Consider the following 24,450-nt stretch of genomic DNA (forward strand, 5'->3'; position numbering starts at 1 on the left):
GTGGACCCTCATCCACATCAACCACCACCTCCACCTGACGATCACCGAGATCGGCGAGTGCGCCTATGCTGCAGAGATGAGGATGTACCCGCCTCTGCCACACCCCTAGGTGTCAAAGCGGTCGTGATCGGAGACCTCGCAGGTGTTGTACCCATAGGTGCCCCCCCCCCCCCCCCCCCCCAAGGCGTCGGACCCTCTGGCTACCCAGTACTGAGACGCCTCTGCCATCTGATTGGGCGTCATCTATGTGACGAAGCCCATAAATGCACCTGCACTCATAGAAGCGGGATCTGGAAACTGGTCTGCCATACTAAGGTCCTGCGCAAAGAAAGTAAAATAAAGCGTCAGAACACCTTCGTTTAAATTAACCTTAAGATTAATTTTAAATCAACGTCTTCACACAAACACTTACAGGCCTAGGCCTCGACGAGTGAGGCATCATCGATAAGATCTTGCACCGTATCATCGTCTATCTCTAATTGCAGACATAACTCTGCCCCAACTCATTCTGGAAGATTGTCTTCATCCATTGCATCTTCATCTACAAGTGTCATATATGCCTTTTCTGTGTCATCCCTTGTATATCTGTCAGCTTCCTCTTCCATACCTTCGTCCATCTCATCTAATGTCACAGTAGTATCTCCGTCGTCTGACCGACTTTCCTCCAAGAGCTCTTGCCCTTCAAATACTTGTTTATTTCTTGGAGCAAACTGAACCACAAACCACCAATGTCGCTCTCAAGGGTCCGGTACAAAGACCACTTGCTCGCAATGTTCGGGGAGAGAAAATGTGTCGCTCGCATCTGTCCAAACCTTTGTAGAATCTATTTGCCCAAGCTTGTTTCCATCTCTGTGTACCGTTGCATTGCAACCAAAATTAATCACCTTGAACCACTTCACATCCAACAAAAACATCTCAAACCGCCTGAAGCTGATTTTCACACCAGACCACAGTAATCCAGGTTGCTAGTGCTCTCATTCATGTCTCTGGCATTGGCCCTGCTCTTTTGCATGAAACTAACCATTACCCCACTGTCAAACGTGTTTCTTCTGTTGTCAATTTGTTGTGTTCTGAAATGCTTTCCATGCGACCACAGTGCCATGTATGTATGATACCTCCAGTCACATCCAATAGCCAACTCTTCCTCTTCTAGAGATATGGGTTCTCCGATATGTCAAGCTGCTCTCACTGTCTTGTCCAACCATGCCATTGTAGAGAGTTCAAGTAGACGAGCGAGATAGTCTGGCAAGGGTAAGCCTCTAGTCGTTTGGCTTCACCTAAAATCGTGTCGCTCCCTATTGCGTCTCTCTTTCTCTTCTTTGTACCTTTCAAGCCATTTTTTCATCGGCTCTAAATTTAGTATACAGAACTTCATGATCTTTTCTTGCATGGCGTCGTTCATTTTCTTCGTCCTCTCCCACCAGTCTTGCATCCTCCTCATCACTCCACAGTCGAGGCATTTGTGGGTCAGAAACGGATAAAAATTCGATCATCAAGACAAGAGACTCTTACACCAGCCATCCTTCTGCCATGCTCCCCTCTGGACGCGCTTTTTGGCAAACAAAACCCTTAAGTGTGTTCACGAACCGCTCTAGAAAGAACATCCAACGGCTGTGGACTGTACCTACCAATGCAACCTCATCTACTACATGGATGAGCAAGTGCATTTGGATAGTTAGGAAGCTCGTGGGTAGATACTTCTCAATCATGCAAACTGCCTCAATGGAGTTAGCCCTTGCGACTGCAATAGATTCCTCTCGTATATCCTTGGAAGAGATCCACCGCACTAGCTCTGAAATCTTGTACATGTAGGTTTGCACTTCCTCCGTTAAACACCCCTTGATCACAATTGGAAGAATTAATTGCAAGAACTTATACCAGTCGTGCGATTTCAGTCCTGACAGTTGATCGTCACGGGTGAATGCTGTCTTGAGACATCGCATACATCCTGTTGGCGTCCTGAACTCTGAAATCACCCTTTTAACTTGTCGCTCCTCGCTTTTTAGCAATACCCATGGCGGTCTTGGAAGCTTTGTTTGGCCAGCTGCATTGCTGAAAGGCCACAACTCTGGCATCTTTCCAACTGACTGCAAATCATCTCATGAAGCTCGATTGTCTTTCATTCCCATTATTTTTTTCCAAAGGAGCTCTTCCACATTCTTGAATATATGCATTGGATCTATCAAATGGTTTATTAGTAGATCACCCCAGTACGGCAACGTATGGAGAATGGACAAATGTTTCATTTCTGGAATGGGTTGCCCCTCATGTTTCTCCCATCGGCGACGCCACTCTTGTATATGCATAGGACGACATTCGACACAACCAAGCTGACCTTCGCGCAAGTGATGGCCATCTGGAAGATAACGGTGGTGGCCTTGATAAATTGTCTTTCGAAGAGAGGTAGAATAGCGCACATCCAAAGACGGCCCGCAAATTGGACATGCATTGTATCTCGAAGTTGTAAGCCTTGCATATATTAAAGCATGATTCAGGCCAAGGCAAAGTGCTTGCGAATAGCGAGAATTTTGTAAATCAAGAACCATTACCAGAAGCTTCCTCCGTATCCTGGCCAATCATGCACAGTCCACATAAGAAGTCCATGGATCCTTGCATGATGTCATCCTACTGGTTCAACCACATCTGCTATATCGATCCCATGCCATAACTCCTGGAGCTCATCAACTAGTGGAGCTAGATAAACATCCATTTTTTTTGCCTTGAACTTACCAGGTACAATCAAGCTTAATATCAAATGACCCTTCTTGATGGCAAGCCACGGCGGGAGGTTGTAATTAATAAGGCACACATGCCAAGTGCTCCATGACGAGCTTCTCAAGCCAAATGGATTGACTCCATCCATTGCCATGCCCAAACGCAAATTGTGTGGTTCACTCTTAAAATGTGGCCAGGTATCTTCAATGTGCCTCCAAGCCTTTGAATCAGCGGGTACCCTAAATGTTGCGTCAGTGGATCTATTCTTGCCACCGCATCAACTTTGCAATGGAACCACAATGAAACATGCTTTTTATCCTAGGAATAATAGCGAAATTCCGCAACACTTTAGCTAGCACTGCCTCGCCAACCGCATCTTGTTTGTAGTGCATTGCTCTACACTTAGGACACGATAGACAATTTGCAAATTCATTGCGAAAAAGAATGCAATCATTTGGACATGCATGAATCTTGTTGTAGTCCAAGCCAACTGAGGTCAATAGTTGCTTTGCGTCTGGCCTGGAGGGGGGCATTTCATTGCCAGCCGCGAGAAGTTGCTCCCACAACAACCTGTTTAAGTCACATTAAAGTAAAAAGCTCCCCAAGCACGTCACTGTTGCAATCGGAAAATCTCTTTTGTAAATTACGTACCTAAACAAAACAGTGACGCTTGCATCTGACCACCCGTACACTGACTAAAGATTCAAAAACGCCAGACAAGTACAAAGCACATATATTTTGGCGCTTTCATAGATTGGTTGATGTGCCAACTTCCTCAACATGTCTTCAACAGATAGGCGCACGGCTTCTGGTGCTGCTTCGTTAGCGTTCTCCTCGCTTGTCTAGAAGAAGGCATCCAGCGTCTCCTCCATGCCGTCGTCTTCTGGCTGTAAGCCCTTTTCTGCTTCCATCCTTGGCTCTATATTGGTCGGACCTTCATGCATAATCCTTTTTCTCTCTCTCTCAGATGCAGGTGTTATGTCGCAAAAATCAATGCCCGTTCCGTAGGAGTCATATCGTAGATTCTGTACGATTTCTCTAGCAAACTCTCCGTACTTGTGCACATGCTCATTACATATCCTATGCATGTGCAGGATTTGATACTTGCAGAGCGTGCATGAGCATGCAATCTTTTCCTCCATGTTAGTTGATGATGTTTCCATCTACAATGATTATGAATGTTGTTTTAATATATATACTCCTCACAACGTAAACTACCTCGCATTCTCTTGTCTTGCCCGATCTCTATACACCTCGGTCCAGAGGTGTACGAAGATCAGGACCACCGGGTCAAAATCTCGTCTTTATTAGTCAAATCCTATATGGGTAGACACAAATGTGCACTTCCAGGTGTACATGGAAATGCATGTAGCGGGCAAAACCCCTTTGCCTCTTTTAGTTCCATAGTTTCTTGTAGAGGGAGAGAGAGAGAGAGATAGAGAGAGTTTCTGTCCTTTTCACACAATTGGTCAGCCAACCTAACTCTTTCATGCTGACTTTCTCTATCTACTATCTATCTCTCTCTCTACCTCTATAGCTATCTCTAGTTAATTATCTCTCTCTCTATATATATATATATATATCACTCTCTATCTCTCTATTTCTCTCTCTCTCTCTCTCTCTCTCTCTCTCTCTCTCTCTCTCTCTCTCTCTCTCTCTCTCTCTCTCTCTCTCTCTCTCTCTCTCTCTCTCTCTCTCTCTCTCTCTATGTACCCTATCTCTCGTTCTTTCTCTCTCGATCTCGATCTGGCTATCTCTCTTTCTTTCTCTCTCGATCTCACTCTCGCTATCTCTCTTCTCTTTCTCTCTCACTCTCCCTATTTAATTTCCTATCTCTCTCTCTCTCTCTCTCTCTCTCTCTCTCTCTCTCTCTCTCTCTCTCTCTCTCTCTCTCTCTCTCTCTCTACGTACCCTATCTCTCGATCTTGCTCTCGCTATCTCTCTTTCTCTCGCTCTCGCTCTCTATCTCTCTCTCTCTCTCTCTCTCTCTCTCTCTCTCTATATATATATATATATATATATATATATATATATATATATATATATATATCACTCTCTTTCTCTCTCTCTATTTCATATCTCTTTCTCTCTCTCTATTTTCCTATCTCTATCTCTCTCTCTCTCTCTCTCTCTCTCTCTCTCTCTCTCTCTCTCTCTCTCTCTCTCTCTCTCTCTCTCTCTCTCTCTCTCTCTCTCTCTCTCTCTCTCTCTCTCTCTCTCTCTCTCTCTCTCTCTCTCTCGTTTACGGTTCGCGAGCTCTCCCTCTCAGGTTGTCCTCCCCTGGGCGAGGGGCAGCCCTGTGGGAGGGCGTCTGAATCAGCCTTGCCCTGCCCTACACAAGCCTACAGCGTTGCTCCATCTCCAACAGGCTCCCGATAGTGAGGCATGCTGGTCGTAGCTCTGATTCCGGCGGCCTCTGTAGGCGTGCAAGTTGTTGCGCTGCCTTCAACAGAAGGTCTCCACCTCTGGAGTCAGTAGATGCCCATGACAGGCCGTCAGAGCCGTTTGCAGAGATATCTAATGTCATTTTCTTTGGAGTTTTTCTTCCACAACCTAGCAGGGGTTCTTGCATTCAGCTCTCCTGAGATTTGCTGACCTTCTCGAATCTCGAGCATAGGGATGACGACCCCAAAGACCCCTTCCAGAATACGACCGAGTTTTGCAGCTGTGGTAGCAGCCCCTAGCAAACTCGATCGAATCACTAAGCTTCAAAAAGCTCTTGATCGAGTCTTGGAAGAGAACCTCGAGCTCAAATCTCGCCTCCGCAAGCTAGAAGAACGCTTTGATTCTATGGTTGACCTCGCCACCGACAAGGTAAAGGTGGTTGAGGCAAAGGTTAACCAAGCACATTCAACAACCATCACCGAAGTACAGGCTTGTGTAACAAAGGAGCTCTGCAAACGAAGACTTCGAGAAGAGAATGCCCTCAAGGTACACATCGGTGGACTCCCTCCGCCGAGGTGCACAGTTGAGGATAGTCTTGAAGAAGCAATTACGAAACTCAACGACATCCTTGAACCAATCAACATCAAACCAGAGACGGTCGCTTGGATCAATGATACACACCGACATGTGCGCCCTGAGCATTGTGTCCTTACTTTCAAGGATAAAGAGGAGCGAGTGAAGCTTCTACGTCAATCCCATCTCCTCAAAGGAACAAAGCTTTGGATTACTGAGGAGCTGACCACAAATCAACTCAAAATAAAAAAGGACGAGCTCAAGAAGATGTCTGAAGCCTGCAAGCAAGGCAAATGGGCAGTCTATCAAGGTGGTAAAACTATCATTCAGGAGTTTCGAACTCCAAAAGAGGCTCTCCCCTCAACTGCTCCCCCCTATATTTTGTTCCCTCTTTCTTTTTTCTCTTGATGGACCCTCAGTCCTTAACTGATATGTATCTCATGTCTTCACGTATAAGCATGCAATTGTAAAATTTTGTTTGGTCCCATGGGTCATATTTGACCTCCATGGACGATAATACAATCTATCTATCTATCTATCTCTCTCTCTCTCTCTCTCTCTCTCTCTCTCTCTCTCTCTATATATATATATATATATATATATATATATATATATATATATATATAATATATATATATATATATATATATATCACTCTCTTTCTCTCTCTCTCTCTCTCTCTCTCTCTCTATATATATATATATATATATATATATATATATATATATATATATATATATATATATATCACTCTTTATTTCTCTCTCTCTCTCTCTCTTAAAATTTTACGAACATCTCTCTCTCTCTCTCCCTCCCTACCACAGCAGAGCTCGTCGCTTTAAACCAGAGGCATACAGATCGAATGAACGACTGAGCTAGGGAGATCCAGATGCCCACGACTGCGGAGGACTACACAACATCGACAAAGGCTGCATCAAAGGATCCAGGTCACTTTGGCTCGACATGCACAACGCCCGGTCAGACTACTACCATGGAGGAGATTGATGAGATTCGCCAGCGACCAATGCTGGATCTCCTATGATCTACCTATCCCAGCTATCTGTTTTAGCTGCTTAGTCCACACCCAACAGTTTAGGATTCCATAATATTTTATTTTGTCATTTTGTCATCTTGTGACTCTGAATTTGTATCAGATCCACCACATTGTAACTTTCTGGTCTTATAGGTCACTTTGGCCTTTTGAAGCGTTAATATAACATTTCATTTCATTTCATTTTCATTTCTCTCTTTAATTTCTCTTTCTTTAATTTTAATTTCCTACACATACATTCTCTCTCTCTCTCTCTCTCTCTCTCTCTCTCTCTCTCTCTCTCTCTCTCTCTCTCTCTCTCTCTCTCTCTCAAGCTTTTTAATTTCTTGTTTACACACACACACACACATTTCTCTCTCTTTCTCTCTTTGATTTTCTACACACACACACACATTTCTCTCTCTCTCTCTCTCTCTCTCTCTCTCTCTCTCTCTCTCTCTCTCTCTCTCTCTCTCCTACACACACACACACACGATGTAGAGAGAGAGAGAGAGGGGTGGGGGGGGGGGGGGGGGGGGGGGGGAGAGTTTCATAATACCTCCACAGCAGGTTTCGGCCAAGAGATCTGAGTGCATCGCAGGCAAAAATGGTTGCCTGTGCGTAGGTTTCCCTTTTTTTTCACCCAATTTTTTGCTTCGAAATATGCATCGATATACTCGTGATAATATCCGTCGATATATGCGTGGAAAAGTATGCCTTGCCACGCGTATTTCCACACGCATATCGACCGATATTCCGACGCATATATCGACGAGCTGCAAGTACGTCGATAACCGTGTAGAAAGGTATGGCCGTCGATATATACTGCGTCGATATCTTGATGTTATGTTGTAGTGATAGCTAGAGGAAATCACAAGGAATCTCATGGTCTTTTTATAAAAAAAATTGGATATCAAAAACCAAGCTAAAAGTCCAGAACTGCCAAGTATTCTAACCAAGTGTCAGAATTGACCTAATTTTCAATCTTGAGGTCCATTTTAGAAAAAAATTGATACCATAGGACCTCCTTATCATGTTGATTCTGATGGTTCCACAAGAAGCTAATTTGGGATCCAAACAAGGATCGCAATCCATGTACCTCAGCATAGTTGGGATATCGACTTGATCATAGGCAAAATCACTTGATTGTTAAACTTTGCAAATGTAATAGTTACAACACCATTGTCATTATTGAAAAAATATACATGGTTTTTCAATAGTTACAAAAATCCATATAAACATCATCTCATGATACATATGCTATGACAAAAAGAAACTAATGCTATCTAGGTACGGCTAGATTGATGTCGTCTAATCAGACGTCTCATCGCGTCCAAGCAGCGTATCTGTCCGATTCTGCAAAAAAAAACAATAAGACAGCTTTCTATAAGTATAAACATATAATTTATAAAACAATATAACTGTCACGTCCTATCATCGACCACTGTCAAAACATACAAAGAATCCATTATGTTAGAATTTACAAATCCCTAAACACTAAACTATCAAACCTAAAGAGCAATGTAAAAACACTTATAAAATCAGCCTCAGATGATGCCCACCCATTGCTCCCCAAGTGATGTGAGCTCCCTGCCTCTACTCACGCTTTGGCTACCTCCTTTTGTTGCTTCCACTTGTCGGAATTCTCGCGCGCTGCTTTCTTCACATTCTTCCAATCTTCTTTGGCCAGCAATTCTGGTCTATTCCACCCATTCTTAACTGTGTTTTGCACTTCAGAATGCTTCTACCTGCAGTATTCATGCATTCAAACCTTCATCAGGTCTTCATTGAAGCGGTCATCCCGTGTTGAAACGAGAAACTCGTCATGCAACATGCTGATGACTCTATCTTTTAAATCACTTGGTACTTCACTCCAGGTGTTTAGTATGTAGTGTATAAACACCTGAGAGCAAAGACCGCACATTCGTGAGATCACCTTCTCGCCTTCATCATCCAAGATGATGCCGTCGCTAAAGTTGACGGCTCTCGCCGGTGACGCGTGAACCTGGGTGTCCCGACAGGGGTCTCTAGTGGTGTGTCGATGGGGGTACGGACGTTAGGTGTCTCCATTGGAGTCTGGGCTCCAAAGTGAGGAGTGCGACTGGAGTGACTCATGGAGGAGTAGCTAGTGGTGTTTAGCTGCTAGGAACGGCTGTCAGTCGCACAAAACCTGGTATAGATTTCGATGCCGTGGCTGGTGTGGGGGCGGGCAAAGAAGGGAAGGGTAAAGAGCCTCGTCGAACACAAGGTTGTATTGAGGCATCGGCGGCGGCATCCCCACAACAACCGCCATCGCCACCACTAGAGCGCCTGTGCCTAGATGAGTGTGAATATCGTCTTGTCGACACTGAAGCTTCGCAACGCGCTGAATGCTCCGAAATAGAGGGAGACACTAAAGGAGTAGGAACACGTGATTGTGCTCCAGAGCGATGACACTCCACGTACCACTGTCTCTGCTAGGGTGACAAAGAATAAAGAACCTCATCATAATCCATACCTGCATTAAACACACGAACATTTAATCTTAATATTGAATAAATGGAGAAGAAAACGTGGACAAGTAGAGAGAGAGAGAGAGAGAGAGAGAGAGAGAGAGAGAGAGAGAGAGAGAGAGAGAGAGAGAGAGAGATATATAGAGAAAGAGGACTCATAAAGGGGGAGGGATTCCTGTGTAGAGAGATTTCATTGAATTTTTGTGAATTTGTAAAAGCACTACGCTCCGGGTGCAATGGAGACTGAAGCTGCATCGCGAAGGTTTGCTCATAGAAGTTGCTTGCCCCACCACTAAATCTAATTGATCGGGTGAAAGAGACGTTGAGAAGCAGTAGTAGTGCTTCTTAGTGTCTCTTTCACCCGATCAACTAGATCTAGCGGTGGGGCGAGCAACATCTATATTGAGCAGACCTTCACGATTGCAGCTTCAGTCTCCATAGCACTTGGAGCGCAGTGCTCGTCGTCCCTGCTTGTGAGAACATACCTAAAGCATACGTACCTTCTGCTCTAACTGTGCTTGTGCAGACATCCTTAGTGGCTCTCTTTCCAAAAAGCCATCGCGTAACACATGATTCTGTGGAAGATACGCTTGATGACCTTCTTAGATTTGCTTCTTCAATGAGGGCGCCTGACGTGCATTCAGACTAAGTCCACATGTGATACATGCTCTGTATCCGCTTGTTTGAAGCCCTGCATGTATACACATGATAATAGATAAGCTTGAGAAAAACCAAGATTTACAGTGTTTGAGTTGAGTGTAAATCACCTGAGCATTCTGTTAGTCCGGGATGGTCATGCATGGTCCACATTAGAATGCCTCTGATCAAAGCATTCCGTTGACCTGTGTGTCGGCTCATATCCACCATTTCTATGACAATCCACAATTGTTGTAGCTGTTCCAATAGTGGACGAAGATACACATCCATATTCTTCACTTTATACCGCCCCGGTACAATCAAGCTTAGCCATAGGTGCCCCTTCTTCGTAGTCAACCACGGGGGAATGTTGTAGTTGATGATGACAACGGGCCATACATTATAAGATGTTGATCTTTGACCAAATGGATTTATACCATCCATAGCCAGGCCTAGGTGCAAATTTCAAGCTTTCCTCACAAAATCCGACCATGTTTCATCTATATGTTCCAGGCTGCACAATCTGCAGGAATCCGTAGCACACCATCCAAAGATTTATTCTCCTCATGCCATGATGCTAGGGCGGCCATGGACTTACATTCAAATAAATGCTTGATGCGTGGAGATCTACTCGATATCTCTCGGAATCACATTTCGGACACTTCTCCATGTCTATGTATTCCCCTCTGAAAAGAATGTAGTCGTTAGGACAAGCATGGATCGAATTGTAATCCATCCCCAAGTTTCACAAGATCTTTCTTGCTTCCTCTCTGGAATCTGGAATCACATTATCAGCTGGCAGTATGTGCTCTTTAAGCAATCTACACAACAAAAAAAAAACGGTAAAATTGTGTAAAAATCTATCAGATCATTCTACATCTAGAGTATTTTATTAAAGTAAACACGTTGTAATAGATCACCTGAAAAGCATTGTGATGCTAGTGTCACTCCATCCAAACTTTGTCTGCATGTTGAGAAGAACCAGGAGCGCCTTCAATCTAGACACACGTGCTCCGTCATACAATGGCGTATCGGCTTCACTTTTCATATTATCATAGATAAGCCTTTCTGAATCCATGATCGTCTCGATCATTTCATTGATCACGGGCTCGAAAATTGCCTCGTTGGGAATGTGGTCTGCATGATCATCCCCCGAGCTGTCAGAGGATACATCTTGTGGCCTCACATATGCTGCTTGACCAAAGCGCCTGCGAACACGTCTATTGGGTTGCAAGATTGCTGCATGTTGGTCAGCGTCAGAGTCCAACGAGTTATAATTGGCAACAACTTGATCTATAATAGATGGATCGACTCGTCAAATTCGCGAACGTGCTGCAAAGAAACGTGTCTTGTCCGTTGCACAGCATGCTTGCATTGATTACAAGTACATAAGATCCTCGTTGAGAGATAGGTGTTTCGATTGAACGGCCCCACATCCTCGTCACTACTCATAATGAGGGTAGAAACCTTATAACCTGGAAAAAAAAAAAATCTTCCATTGGCAGCCTCTGTCTTTTATCTACCTCTCTCTCTCTCTCTCTCTCTCTCTCTCTCTCTCTCTCTCTCTCTCTCTCTCTCTCTCTCTGTTCACATTGTAAACTACCTCACATTCTCTAGTCATGTCCAATCCCCGCACACCTCGGTCTAGAGGTGTACGAAGATCAGAACCACCGGGTTATAATCTCATCTTTATTGGTCAATGCCTATATTTGCGGGTACAAGAAATCTACACACCCACGTCTACATGATAGTGCATGTAGTGGACAAAACCCCTTTGCCTCTTCTCTACCTGTAGCATTTCACAGCATCTTAACATCTTTTCACAGTAGATCTTTGTTCGAGGGATTACTTAGCAGATTACATGTTGGCCTCCGATCTAAGTATCATGCCGTTGAAAGCTTTCCAGCTTAAGGGCGCATCCGTAAAGAGGAAGAGAGGGATCACCGTTCGTCTAACTCTTATTTTTTTATCGTAATCTCGAAGGTAGACTCTAATTTAAAAACTCAATCCAAAATCTAATCTTAAATCTAACCTAATTCAACATGTGGTGATTCATGGCTAATTGAATATGGTTAGTGTGTGAGTTAATAGGTGTCAGATTCTGATGGGAATATACATATTGTTATATAACTAGTGTTTGCTCTTTGCGCAAAGTGCACCCTCATTGACATGCACTAAAATCTAACATAAATCTAAAAAAAGCTAGTCCATCGAACATAAATCTAAATCTAATTTAATCTTAAACTCAAAATAAACGTAAATATAATCTAATCTAACATAAATTTAAATCTAATGTAAATCTAATCTAACATAAATAAACCTAATTCTAATCTAACGTAAATCTATCTCAAAGTAAATTTAAATCTAATCTAATCTAACATAAATAAACCTAAATCTAATCTAACGTAAATCTAAATCTAACATAATCTTAAACTCAAAATAAACCTAACTCTAATCTAATCTAACGTAAATAAACATAAACCTAATTAATCTAACGTATATCTAACTCAAAATAAATTTAAATATAATCTAATCTAACCTAAATAAACCTAAATCTAATCTAACGTAAATTTAAATCTAACTTAATCTTAAATTCAACATAAACATAAATCTAAATATAATCTAACTTAATCTGATTTAAATTTTAATATAATCTCTTTCTCTCTTTGTTTTATCCCCTTACCTCTCCCTTTCGTTTTCTCCCCCTCTCTCTCTTTGGTTTTTTATTCTCTCTCTCTTTCTCTTTGTTTTCTCCTTTCTCTCTCTCTCTCTCTCTCTCTCTCTCTCTCTCTCTCTTTCTTTTCCTCTCTCAATATGTGTGTGTATGCATTCTTTGTTTATGCATGTGTGTGTGTGTGTGTGTGTGTGTGTTTTATTTATGCATGTGCTCTCTCTCTCTCTCTCTCTCTCTCTCTCTCTCTCACACACACACACACACACACACACATTGTGTTTTTGAGAGAAATAAAGACACAATGTGTGTGTGTTTGTGTGTGTGTGAGAGAGAGAGAGAGAGAAATAAGGGAAGGGAATATGAGAGAGAGCATAGGGAAGGCGCATACCTGGCTCTCCTTCCTCTCCTTGTGTGTGTGTGTGTGTGTGTGTGTGGAGAAGAAAGAGAGAGAGAGGGGGAGTGCGGGTTATCTCTTTGCTTGAGCGTCGAAAACTCAAATCTGAGATCTGAGTTTTCGGGCGCTCTCGGTTTGTTTTTCACCCCTGTGGACGTCGCTGTGGTCGTCGCTATTTTACACATAGACTAGCCACCCCCATAGCGATGCTGTGAAATTTCACTTTTGAGCGTCACACTGCGAGCGTCGCTAATGTGAAGTACCTCTTGTAGTGCATGCAATCAATTATCTTGACTGTTACCCCTTGATAACCGCATATAATCTCATGTAAGTAATGCCGACGCCCCTCAGACATCCCAAGATCATTGGCAGACTCAAGCTTGACCCCAACCTTTTATCCTCAAGGCATGTACACAGCCATATAGGTAGCACTCACTCACACATCATTACACCATAAAAGGGTGGATATACCCAACATACCATTAGACGCATACCCTTTGCATCCACCTTATTTGCACAAGCACCATTCATATACACAACATACACATAGACATGAGAGCGAGAGAGAGAGAGATAGAAAATATTCATTTAAATATCAGGAATATAGAAGTTATGCCAATGTAGACGTAATTTTCCACATGCGTGACTTGTCGCATCGCTTGTCTCGATTCTGAAGTAGATACAATGGGGAGCTTGTAGCCTCTAAACACTCGGCCTCCGCTCTTCTTTAGCAACGTTGTCCTTTAGGCCAGCTCTCTGGCGGCTCCTCCTTTTTCAGCATATGATGGTCCCTTCTTTTTTGTAGCTATTGGTGTCCTTTAAATATATCTGACTGACACTCCTTGGCGGCCTTCAACTGGCGGCCCTTCCCTGCTCTTGACGCCCTTAGATTCCTGGCGGCCCACAGCCATGCAACATGTGGCCTTTAATATGCTCGGGCTCTCACCATCCTATGCAGATGGCGGCCTCATCATGCCTCCTCCTTCTGTTCTATTGGGACCCATCTCTCTTTGGCCACTAGCCCTGGCCACCTCCAATCCTCGTGTGGCTATCAACCACTGAGAGGGTTGACGCCATGGCATGAAGAGGGCTTCAGTCGATCACCCTCCCTTCATGCAGTCAGAGCCGCTCCCCCTTGTCCTGCATGCAACTGAAGACCCCTTCTTCACGCAATTCCCGTCCTCATCCTCCTCATGGTCCCCACCTGCCATCTACAACCCTCTGTGCTCGCCACAATATACTGCTCCTGCTCATGCAACCATACAGATGGCCCTACTTTCCTGGCATGCCCCCTTCTCCATCCAGACGGCGTCGCCATCCCAAATGCAAACTGCAACCATGCCGACACACCGTCATAAACTTTTTTTTTCCAAGTTAAGCTTTAACTTTAACAAAGGTCTTGAGTTGGGCCTCCTTTAACACGCCATCGATCATCGACTTGAATCAACGACAGTAAAAAAACTTATGCTCAGCTTCCGTTTGCACTTCTTGCCTGCTGACACTCTTCACCATGGTGAAGAAAAATCCTCCTCCCAGCCCAATCGACTTTGCATCACATGATGCCCTTAAAAACCTCCTCTTGTGTTGTCCACGGTCCTTGGCTGACAATCAAATAAAGCTTTTTGCACGATAGGTCTCGGACCTAAAGCACTAGTGACCACACCGAGAGTGGTATGACTGTCATGTCACTCAATTGGAGAGTTGCTAAATAATGTCCTTCAAGCTCACAAAAAGCTTTGAACTCATCGAGCTTTAGCAACCGTTCTGCATACACCATGGCACCATTTGAAGGCGAGATCCACCAACCCTTAGCACCTTCAACCATCACAACCTGGCAAAGTTTTTGATATGCCTTCGACCAATTAAGAGAAGTATTTGGCATACACATGTCAACTACACCTATTGCAAATTTGCTTCTAGCATATCTCAAACCTTCCACCATCATCCTGCTTAGTTTCGTTGTCGAGGAATTTGCGGTCTTGCCAGGAAAGCACCGGGCTTATGGCTGTGAGAGTTTGTGAGAGAACTCCAAAAAACTATATGAAGGAGTTAAACCATAGATGCCATGAGGACTAAGGTGTGGACGGAAGTGCAATCAAAGAAGTTCCACTCTTTCTCTCTTGCACTCACACACACAAAAAAAGAACACAAAAGAGAATGTCAAAACAACATAAAGATAAAAACATCAAGGCTATGGTCATATCGTATCATGGGTAGTATTAAAGGTTTAATAGATGAGTTAATGGCCTTCAATCTTGGCTGACCAAATAAGCTACGAATTGTTCTTTGTAATTGTAGTTTTGTGCTTACCATAATATATATATTTTGTCTAGTGATTGGGATTAATTGTGTGTACAAATCCTCTTGGTTCATAGCAAGATAACTACGCTTACATCAAAAGAAAAATTATATTCTATGAGAGGTAGTATGATGGGATCCGGTGATAAAAGTATTTCATTGAGCTTTTCTGGGCCAAAGAGAAACACTATACGTTGTTGAAAGTGTATTTTACGGCTAATCCATACGTTAATTCTAATAGATCGTACAGAGTGAAAGCGATAGAAATTATCATCATGTGGGTTATTCATCTAGGATAGTATGTGAGAAATGTAGATATGAGAGAAGAGAAGTGAAGAGAAGAGAAGAGAGTTTCCCTCTCAAGCCCTATTCTTGCCCGTAGGCAATAAGGATACTGCGAGGAGAGATGTACCTGTAGCAAGGAGAACCTAAAATTTGTAGAGAGGATGAATTACTAAGAGTGAGAGAGATAGATTTGGTTGAGGAGATGATATTAGATATATATATATGTTGGATTAGAGATAAAAAAGAAAACAACAAGAAATCAAGAAAACATCAATGTAGAACATATCTTACTTGACAAACCCTTCGACACCATTATTGATGGAGAGAGAAGAAGAGGGGAGAAATCCACTTTGATTGATACGCAAAGTGCAAGGCCTTCTTTAATTAGAGTTGATCTTCCAAAGATAGCGTACAAGAATGGCTAGTCTTCCTCTAAGAGAAAGTGTAGGCTTGGGATTATGTTGATGGCTAAGTACAATTAGGCATTACTACTCACTCCCTCAAGAATTCCTCTCATCAATGGCTTGAATGCTTGAGTTCTTTTCAAGAAAGAAGAGGTCCCCTTTTATAGGTGAAGGGAACCCCCAAGGGTTTACACAAGAAGAGAGGAGACAGTGTGAACAGGAATTGGAAAAGTTGGAAATGAGCTGTCCCTGCATGATGTGGGCAGACTGGGATCCAGTATTTTGATCATATCTCCTCAACCGTGGCTCCAAATAAAAGTAAAAATATGGGCAGAAACTTCAGCTCATTAGCTACGATTTTCATTTTAAAATCATGTTCCAATTCGGATTGGAACCTTGTGTAAAAAAATCATCAAAATAGGGTCCATTTCTGGCAGTAAAAGTCTTCCTGTGGTCCCCTTAACTTAGACTTTCATTCGATTCCAATGGACACCTCATGCCATATGAAAGGATGACATTGCTCCTTGACAAATGTTTGTAATCATGCTTGCAATAATGCATTAAAATAAGTGTATCTTTGAAATCATGCCACCTAGTGTCCCACTAGGATTTGATTCCCTCCTAGTAGCTATTTAAAAAGAAATATAAGAAAAATATGAAAATACATAGAATATATATATATTGGAGTTTACCCTAGATATAGGATCTAGCTAGGGTGTGAGATGATAATGAGATAGTAGAAATAAATAATCAATGCTTTTTGCCCCAAGTTAAAGAGGTGGAGCTATTGATGCTTTTCCCATAGTATTTTTTGATGGTAAATTAAGAATAGGTTACCCTTGAGAAAAATAATAGGATGAGATAGAAGGCTTATTATTATTATCCCACTATGTACGTGTCACAGCACGACATCGTATACTGGCTTTGGGCTCACCAAGGGCCCAATGACCAAACTTTCGGGATTGTGCCGCCCTAGATCGTAGAGACGGAATGCAATGTCCATAAAACCTTGCAGGATTGAAGATTATTGTGCTTCCTCTTCCCCCACATAGTTTCATGGCCATTCACTCCCGTCTTGTTGGTCCAAGGTGGCACAATCACCAATTTTTTGACTTTGGGCTTGCCACGGGTCCAATGCACAGAATTTTGTGATTGTGTTGCCTTAGACCGTCAAGATGAACTATGATGCCCATGAAATTTTTTAGGGATAATGATTAGTATTCTTCCACTACCTGTGCAAAGTCTCATGGCGATCCATTGTCGTCTCATTGGTCCAGGGTGGAACAATCGCCAATTTTTTGGCTTTGAGCTGACCAAGGACCCAACGGCCAAAATTTAGTGATTGTGTTGTCCTAGACCATTGAGATAGATTGCAATGCCCATGATTTTTTGTAGGGATAGGTATTAGTGTACTTCCCCCACCCTTGCAAGATTCAATGGCCTTTGTTTCCATCTCGTTGGTCTAGTATGGTAGAATCACTAATTTTTTGGCTTCGCCAAGGGCCCAAAGGCCCAACAGTCAAAGGTTTGTGATTTTGCCACCGTAGACAATCAAGACGGATTGCAATTCCCATGAATCTTGTTAGAGATACAAATTAGTGTACTTTTCCCCCACCCTTGCAAAGTTTCATGGTCATCCACTGCCGTTTGGTCAATCCACGTTGACACATGTACAATCTCCAAACTTTCGCGATTATGCCGCCCTAGATGGTAGAGATCGACTAAGATGCCTATGAAACTTTGTAGGGGTGGAATTTAGGGTCCTTCACTTGCTTGCACAAATTTTCATGGCCATCAGCTCCTATCTCATTGGTTCATAGTGGCACAATGACCTATTTTTTGGCTATGGGCTCGCCAAGGGCCCAATGGCCAGAATTTGGCGATTGTGCCGCCCTAAACCGTACAGACGGGCTACTATGCCCATGAGACTTTTCAAGGATGGGGATAAGTGTAATTACACCATCCCTAAAAAGTTTTATGGACATCTATTGTCGTCTCTTGGTCGAGGGTGGAACAATTGCCAATTTTGTGGCTTTTGGCTCACCAAGGGCCCAACGGTCAAAATTTGGCAATTGTGCTGCCCTAGACTATTGAGACGGACTGTGATGTCTGTAGAACTTGGTAGGGGTGGGATTTAGTGTGATTCTATTTCTCCTCCAAGGTTTCATGGCCATCCATTGTCGTCTTGTTGATCGAGAGTGGGACAATTTCTAATTTTTTGGCTTTGGACTTGCCATGGGCTCAACGGCCAAAAGTTGGCGATTGTGTCGCCCTAGACCGTGTGATGGCTATGAAACTCTGCAGAGGTAAGGATTAGTGTGTTTCATCCACCCCTGCAAAGTTTCAGGATCATCGATTGTTGTCTCGCCGGTCAGCTTTGTGCTCGCCAAGGACGCAATCGCCAAAACTTGGCGATTTTGCCATCCTAGACAACTGAGATGGACTGCGATGCCCATGAAACTTTGTAGGGGTGGAAAATAGTATGATTCTCATGCCTTGATAAAATTTCATGGCCATCCTTTGACGTCTGGCTGGTCCAGGAGTGGCACAATCGTCAATTTTTTGGCTTTGGGCTCACGAAGCAGTCAATCGCCAAAAGTTGGCAATTGTACCGCCATAGACCATCAAAACGGATTGCGATGCCTATGAAAGTTTGCATAGGTATGGATAGTGTGCTTGCACCACTCGTGAAAATTTTCATGGCCATCCATTTCTGTCTCATTTGTCCAGGGTGCAACAATTGCCAATTTTTTGTCTTTGGGCTCGGCAAGGGCCCAACGACCAAAAGTTGGCGATTGTGCCATCCTAGACCATCGAGACGGATTGTGATCCCCATGAAACTTTGCAAGGGTAGGTATTAGTGTGCCTCCCCCATCCTTGTAAGTTTTTTGGCCATCCACTACCGTCTTGTTGATCCAAGGTGGCACAATCACCAAATTTTTAGCTTTGGGCTCGCGAAGGGCTCAACACCCAAAATTTGGCAGTTGTGCCACCCTATACTGTAGAGGCGGAGTGCGATGTCCATGGAGCCTTTCAAGGGTGAATATTAGTGTGCTTTTACTACCCTCATAAAGTTTCATGGCCATCTACTCTTGTCTTGTTGGTCCAGGGTGGCACAATCGTCAATTTTTTGGCATTGGGCTTGGACAATATCTGGTGATTGTGCCACCTTAGACCATCAAGAAGAACTTTGATTCGCATGAAACTTTGCAGGGACAATGTTTAGTATGCTTCACTGACCTTGAAAAGTTTTATGGCCATCCATTGCTGTCTCATCGGTCCAGGGTGGCACAATCGCCAGTTTTTTGGCTTTGGGCTCACTAAGGGTCCAACGGCCAAAATTTAGCGATTGTGCCGTCCTAGACTGTTGAGATGGATTGCAATGCCCACAATACTTTTCAGGAATGATTGTAAGTGTGCTTACTTCAGCCTTGCAAAGTTTCATGGCCCTCCATTGCCGTATCGTCAGTCTAGGATGGGAGAATCGTTAATTTTTTGGCTTTGGGCTCCCCATGGGCCCAACGGCCAAAAGTTGGTAATTGTGAAGCCCTAAACCATCGAGACAGATTGCGATGCCCATGAAACTTTTCAAGGGTAGGGTTTAGTGTGCTTCCCCCACCCTTGCATAATTTTATGGCCATCCACTAGCCATCCGCTACTGTCTCGTCGGTCTAGGGTGGCACGATCTCCACATTTTTGGCTTTGGACTCGCCAAGGGCCCAATTGACAAACTTTCATGATTGTGAATCCCTAGATCATAGAGACGGATTGTGATGCCCATGAAACTTTGTAGGGGAGGAGATTAGTGTGTTTTCTTTGCTTGCACAAATTATCATGGCCATTTTCTCTTGTCTCGTTGGTCCAGGGTGGTACAATCGCCATTTTGTTTTGGCTTTGGGCTCGCCAAGGGCCCAATAGCCATACTTTCACAATTGTGCCACCCTAGATCATAGAAATAAACTGTGGTGCCCATGAGACCTTGTAGGGGTGGAGATTAGTGTGCTTTCCCCACCTCACAAAGGTTTCACGGCCATCCACTCCTGTCTCGTTGGTCGAGAGCGGTAGAATTTTCAATTTTTTGGCTTTGGGTTTGCCAAGGGCCCAACGACCAAAAGTTAGCAATTGTGCCACCCTAGATAATAAAGATGGACTGCATTGCCCATGAAAGCTTCCACGTATGGAGATTAGTGTAATTCCACCACTCTTGAATTGTTTCATGGCCATTTGTTTGCCGTCTCATTGATCCAAGGTGCCACCATCACCAATTTTTTGGCTTTTGGGTCGCCAAGGGCCCAACGGCCAAAAGTTGGCGATTGTGCGGCGATATACTTTGGTGCGGCCGTGATGTTGGTTGACAAGGGGTGAAGTTCTCCTAAAAGTAGAGGGCAAGCTACATGGCCAACAACTTGTCAAGTTGACTGGTTGTCATAGCCGTAGGGTGTTGCAATTTCAACATTGCATATGTTTGCTCCTATTCATTGGCTGTCATTGACGCTGCTGGGAAATGCATCGCTCAAATTAACGAGCCTTGCTCTTGTGGAATCCCCAAATGTTCCAGGGAGAGGAGATTCACTAGTCTTTGTTTTCGAGATAGATGTTGTTGTTGCTTTGAGACAAGCTAGCCGAATGAGGTGCAATTGTCCACAGTAAGCACAGTGATGATGCATCGCGCTGGTACAATTGCTACATGCGATCAAATTGGCTGCCGCTATTGATCATGGATGATTGATTCTCACAGAGAGTAAAAATATTCATTAATAAATCTTTATGAAATCCCACTTGGGTCATCTCCTATGGTATCTCTAAAGTTTCTATATCGTTATTCTGCATGTGTGCTATATATATTTATTAAAAGAACCATAATCTTACGATATGGAAGTTCCTATTGATTCTTCCTCCTCTTCTCAAGATTATTCCTAATGTATAATATGCTATTCTTTCCATCTCCCACCATACACACTCATGTGGGGTTGCTTTTGATGTTGAGCAGATAAAAAGAAGCAAGACATATAGAAATGACTTATGTATATCTTCTTTACTTAGTAGTCCTTAAACCTCCTTTTTCTCCTAATTAATTACACATACACATTCCTATTAAGATAATTTTTTTTAAAAAATCTATCTTTTTTTTTTCTTCCAAGATGAACCAAGCGCGGTGATTTAGTTATCTCATTTCTCTCTTTTGTGTTGATCTCCCATGGATCTTGACACCCGTATGCAACCCTATTACAACTCTTGATGCTTTCTACTAGTCAAACACCTACTTTTCTAACATAAGAAATCAAGGCAAAATACATACAATTGCTACTTAATACACACATGAGGATAATTATTAACAAAAATGAGTACTTAAAGATACTTAGCTCTAGGCTTGTTATGATCTTTGTTTCTATGGTCCATATCTCACCCAGGCACAATGATTTACGCTTTGGCACCACTGCTACAAACAGAGGCGTAGAAGGCCACAAAAAAAATGATGAAAAGAGCATAGTACATGGAATAAAACAATAAATCTGCATACTTGCTAATCATGTTTGTACATAATCAGGAGAAAACAATTGGAGATGCACCTCGTAGAGCGGAGTGCTACACCAACATGGCAAGAGAGAAGAGAGGAGAGAGGAGAGGAGAGAAGAATAACACACACACTGGGTGCAAAATATCCTTTCAGCACAAATCTAAAAAAAAAAGCAATCCTCTCTCTCCTCATCCTCCCCCCAGGCAAAGGAGCATTTTCCTCTTCATTATTAATTTTAGATTCTTAAATGCTAATATTGAATACACATTGGCCGCTAAACATAAATGGCCATAAGCTCATAAGAGCACTTGAATAATAACATATACATAATGTATTTTTTTTGCATGACCCATAGCTTGTCCTACATTTTCCACCAACAACTATAAAAATACAATATATCATTGTACATTAAACCCTTCCTATTATCCAACCATGGTCTATCTATTTCCACTTGCCTTCATGTAGAGCTTTTATAAGAGTATGATAAATTAGTATACTAAAATGGCAAGTTATTGTTTATATAAGCTCACCCCCATCTTTGTCAAGGATGGAACCCTCATTAACATGGCATTTTTGTGCATTTTTTGGCCAAATATTTGGTCATTTTTAACCCAAAAGTGCATGTTCTTGAATTAAAAAATGCCAAATGACCTGGGAAAAACCCCTAACTTCATGGAAATTTTTCACAAAGCCCATTTTTCATTTTGCATTTTTTGTTTTACGAAGCCTGGATACATTTGTCACAATCACATATGCCACTTGCTATTTTTGAACACTTTTACTTGCATCAACCTGTCTAGATGCGACAAGTGCTCAATCACGTTGCATTGGGTCCATCAAAATTTCCAAAGAATATTAGGGATCATTTAAACTAGAAAATCACTTATGAAAGAAATGTATGGCCCACTTAGAAGCCTAATTATGTAAGAAAATTGGTAAGTTTTATATGCAATTGAAATTGTCGATGTGTGGGCATTGTCTTAATTGTGATAGCAAGTAGTAATTCATGTCCAAGAAGTGGTTTATGGTTAATGATTATGAAATCATGCCGAAATGCTATCAAAGTTTTGTTTGCATTGTGTATGCACACTAACTAGATGGTTTTGTGCCTAAATGCGTTTGTGTGTGCGTACATATTAAGTGCAATTATCACTAGAACAATATTGATGTTAGAGCTTTGGTGAATCATCTTCTTGGTTTTTGTCTAGATATAGGGAGTGAGGGTTTCGTTGTGGTTGTGGCTAACGTCATGGGGCCATTAATGTCTCCAACATGGGTCTTGGGGCTAACCTCATGGGGCCATTGTCTCCAACATGGGTCTTGGGCATGTCCAAGTTTGCTATTTTTAGGGTATTTTTTGCATTTGACGAGTTGCGAGTTGTTACTTATATGTGGATTAAGGTAACAGTCACATCAAGGGGAGCCGTACGTGTTTTGCTTCAAATGTGTTGTGAAGGAATCGGCTCAAATTTGCGTTTTTCGGGCAAGGAAGAGGAGAGACACGTGCGTTTTCTATGGCGGGTTTTTCGGCAGACCGTATACCTGCATTCCTACATAGGATGTGATCTAAGACTGTGTTTGCAATCCTGGGTTGTCTCCCTCCTAGTGGGACACTCCCATCTTCTGGTGCACTCCTTACATTTGCGCGCGTTGATCGAGTTCTCCTCCATTCTCTCCCTACTTCCACTCAAGGGCAGGCCTGAATCACCAAAGATTATCGAGGAGAAGTAGTCAAGGTGCGTAAGCAATAAAACGGGCAGAAGCAAGTTCAGGTGTTGGTGTTCTTGCTCTCTACCATTGATCTACCCCTCCTTAAAGAGCCCACCTATGAGGCACCTCTAAAAGATGCGAATAGGTGCTGCCAACGTTTGAATTAACGCGCATCAAACGAGATCCTTTGAGTTTAATTCAAAAAGGAAAAAGGTGTGTGTCCTTGGCACTCGAGTCGAAGAGCCACTTCGAGCCGGGTGGCAGATAGCTCGCGCGCATGGTACCACGCGGCAGCATGGTAGGAAACGTAGAGCACCGCAGCTTCTTTTTTATATAGAAGAGCTCACAAGCTGATCACCTGAGCTGTCGCGACAAGCTGGCTTAGCTCAACAACACCTTTGGTGTATCGCGATGTTCTGAGCTCGATACGTCAGCGCTGCTTTGCCATTTGATAGACGTTCAGCAAGAACTAAAGCTTCATTGGATCTCCAGAGATTCGGTCAAATGGATTGAGGAGAGCGAGTAGGCCCTCTAAAAGATGCGAGTAGTGACAAATGATTGCACAATATGGCATTTGAGCGTTCCCGAAGGTGCTGTTCAACAATTCTCTCCTCATTGGGGCACTTGCTTCATATCTCATGCATACTAGCTTACAAAAGCTAGCCACGTAATGTTTGCCTGCAAAGCAAAGCTGAAGAGCCTCCAACTTCTTGAGTTACACGCGGCCTCCAATTGATCGTGGCACTGCATGGTCAAATGCCATTCTTCGACCAATTAGCTCCCGTCTCTCTTATATGCTGATCTGCCGATCTGCTTTCCATGCAGAATAAGAAAAGGGGGTTAATTTTCAACACCCTGTGTGAGGGGAAGTCCCTGCCCGTGAGCGCGCCCAGAGGGGACAGGGCAGTACCAACTGGACTCCGACTCCTGGAGCATGGCCTAGAGGATCGGACCCGGGAGGGTGGCTAGCACGGGACACAGGGATTGAACCCGCGCGCCCTCCATTCGAGCCGAACATTTTACCGTTCTTGTACCGCCGACCAGTGGTGTCAGAGGCCCGCTTTTTGCGCCCCTCATCGTCACCTTTGTAAGGCCACGTGGCGACGTAGGTTTAATTCGCAGGCAGTTCGCCACCTTCATACATAAGTGGAGCTACTTGGTTTGAGTTCACACCAACAAACACTCGAGAGTGTCACGTCATGCACCACCACATTATGATCCCTCTCATCTATTTCCCACTCACACTTCCATCAGTTGTATCGTCATCATTCCTCTCTAGCCTCTCATAGTCACGTGGCGACGTAGAGCTGCCCTTCAGATGGCGCAATATGGCCAC

At 43.2% G+C, this 24,450-nt stretch overlaps 1 protein-coding gene across 1 annotated transcript; it reads left to right on the forward strand.

Annotated features, from left to right (window-relative positions):
- Nucleotides 1-5,334: 5,334 nt before the first annotated feature.
- Nucleotides 5,335-6,081, forward strand: LOC147465217 (uncharacterized). The gene has a single exon (XM_086484083.1). It carries the CDS (start codon nt 5,335-5,337, stop codon nt 6,079-6,081), a length of 747 nt encoding a protein of 248 aa, XP_086340209.1.
- The last annotated feature ends 18,369 nt before the right edge of the window (nt 6,082-24,450 follow it).

The sequence above is a fragment of the Adiantum capillus-veneris genome, chromosome 1 (assembly GCF_014529385.1).
Source record: "Adiantum capillus-veneris isolate H3 chromosome 1, ASM1452938v2, whole genome shotgun sequence".
Taxonomy (NCBI): Eukaryota; Viridiplantae; Streptophyta; class Polypodiopsida; order Polypodiales; family Pteridaceae; genus Adiantum; species Adiantum capillus-veneris.

What these genes read in the sequence shown, in the direction of transcription:
- LOC147465217 (XM_086484083.1), top strand. Translation starts at nt 5,335, where the DNA reads ATGACGACCCCAAAGACCCCTTCCAGAATACGACCGAGTTTTGCAGCT.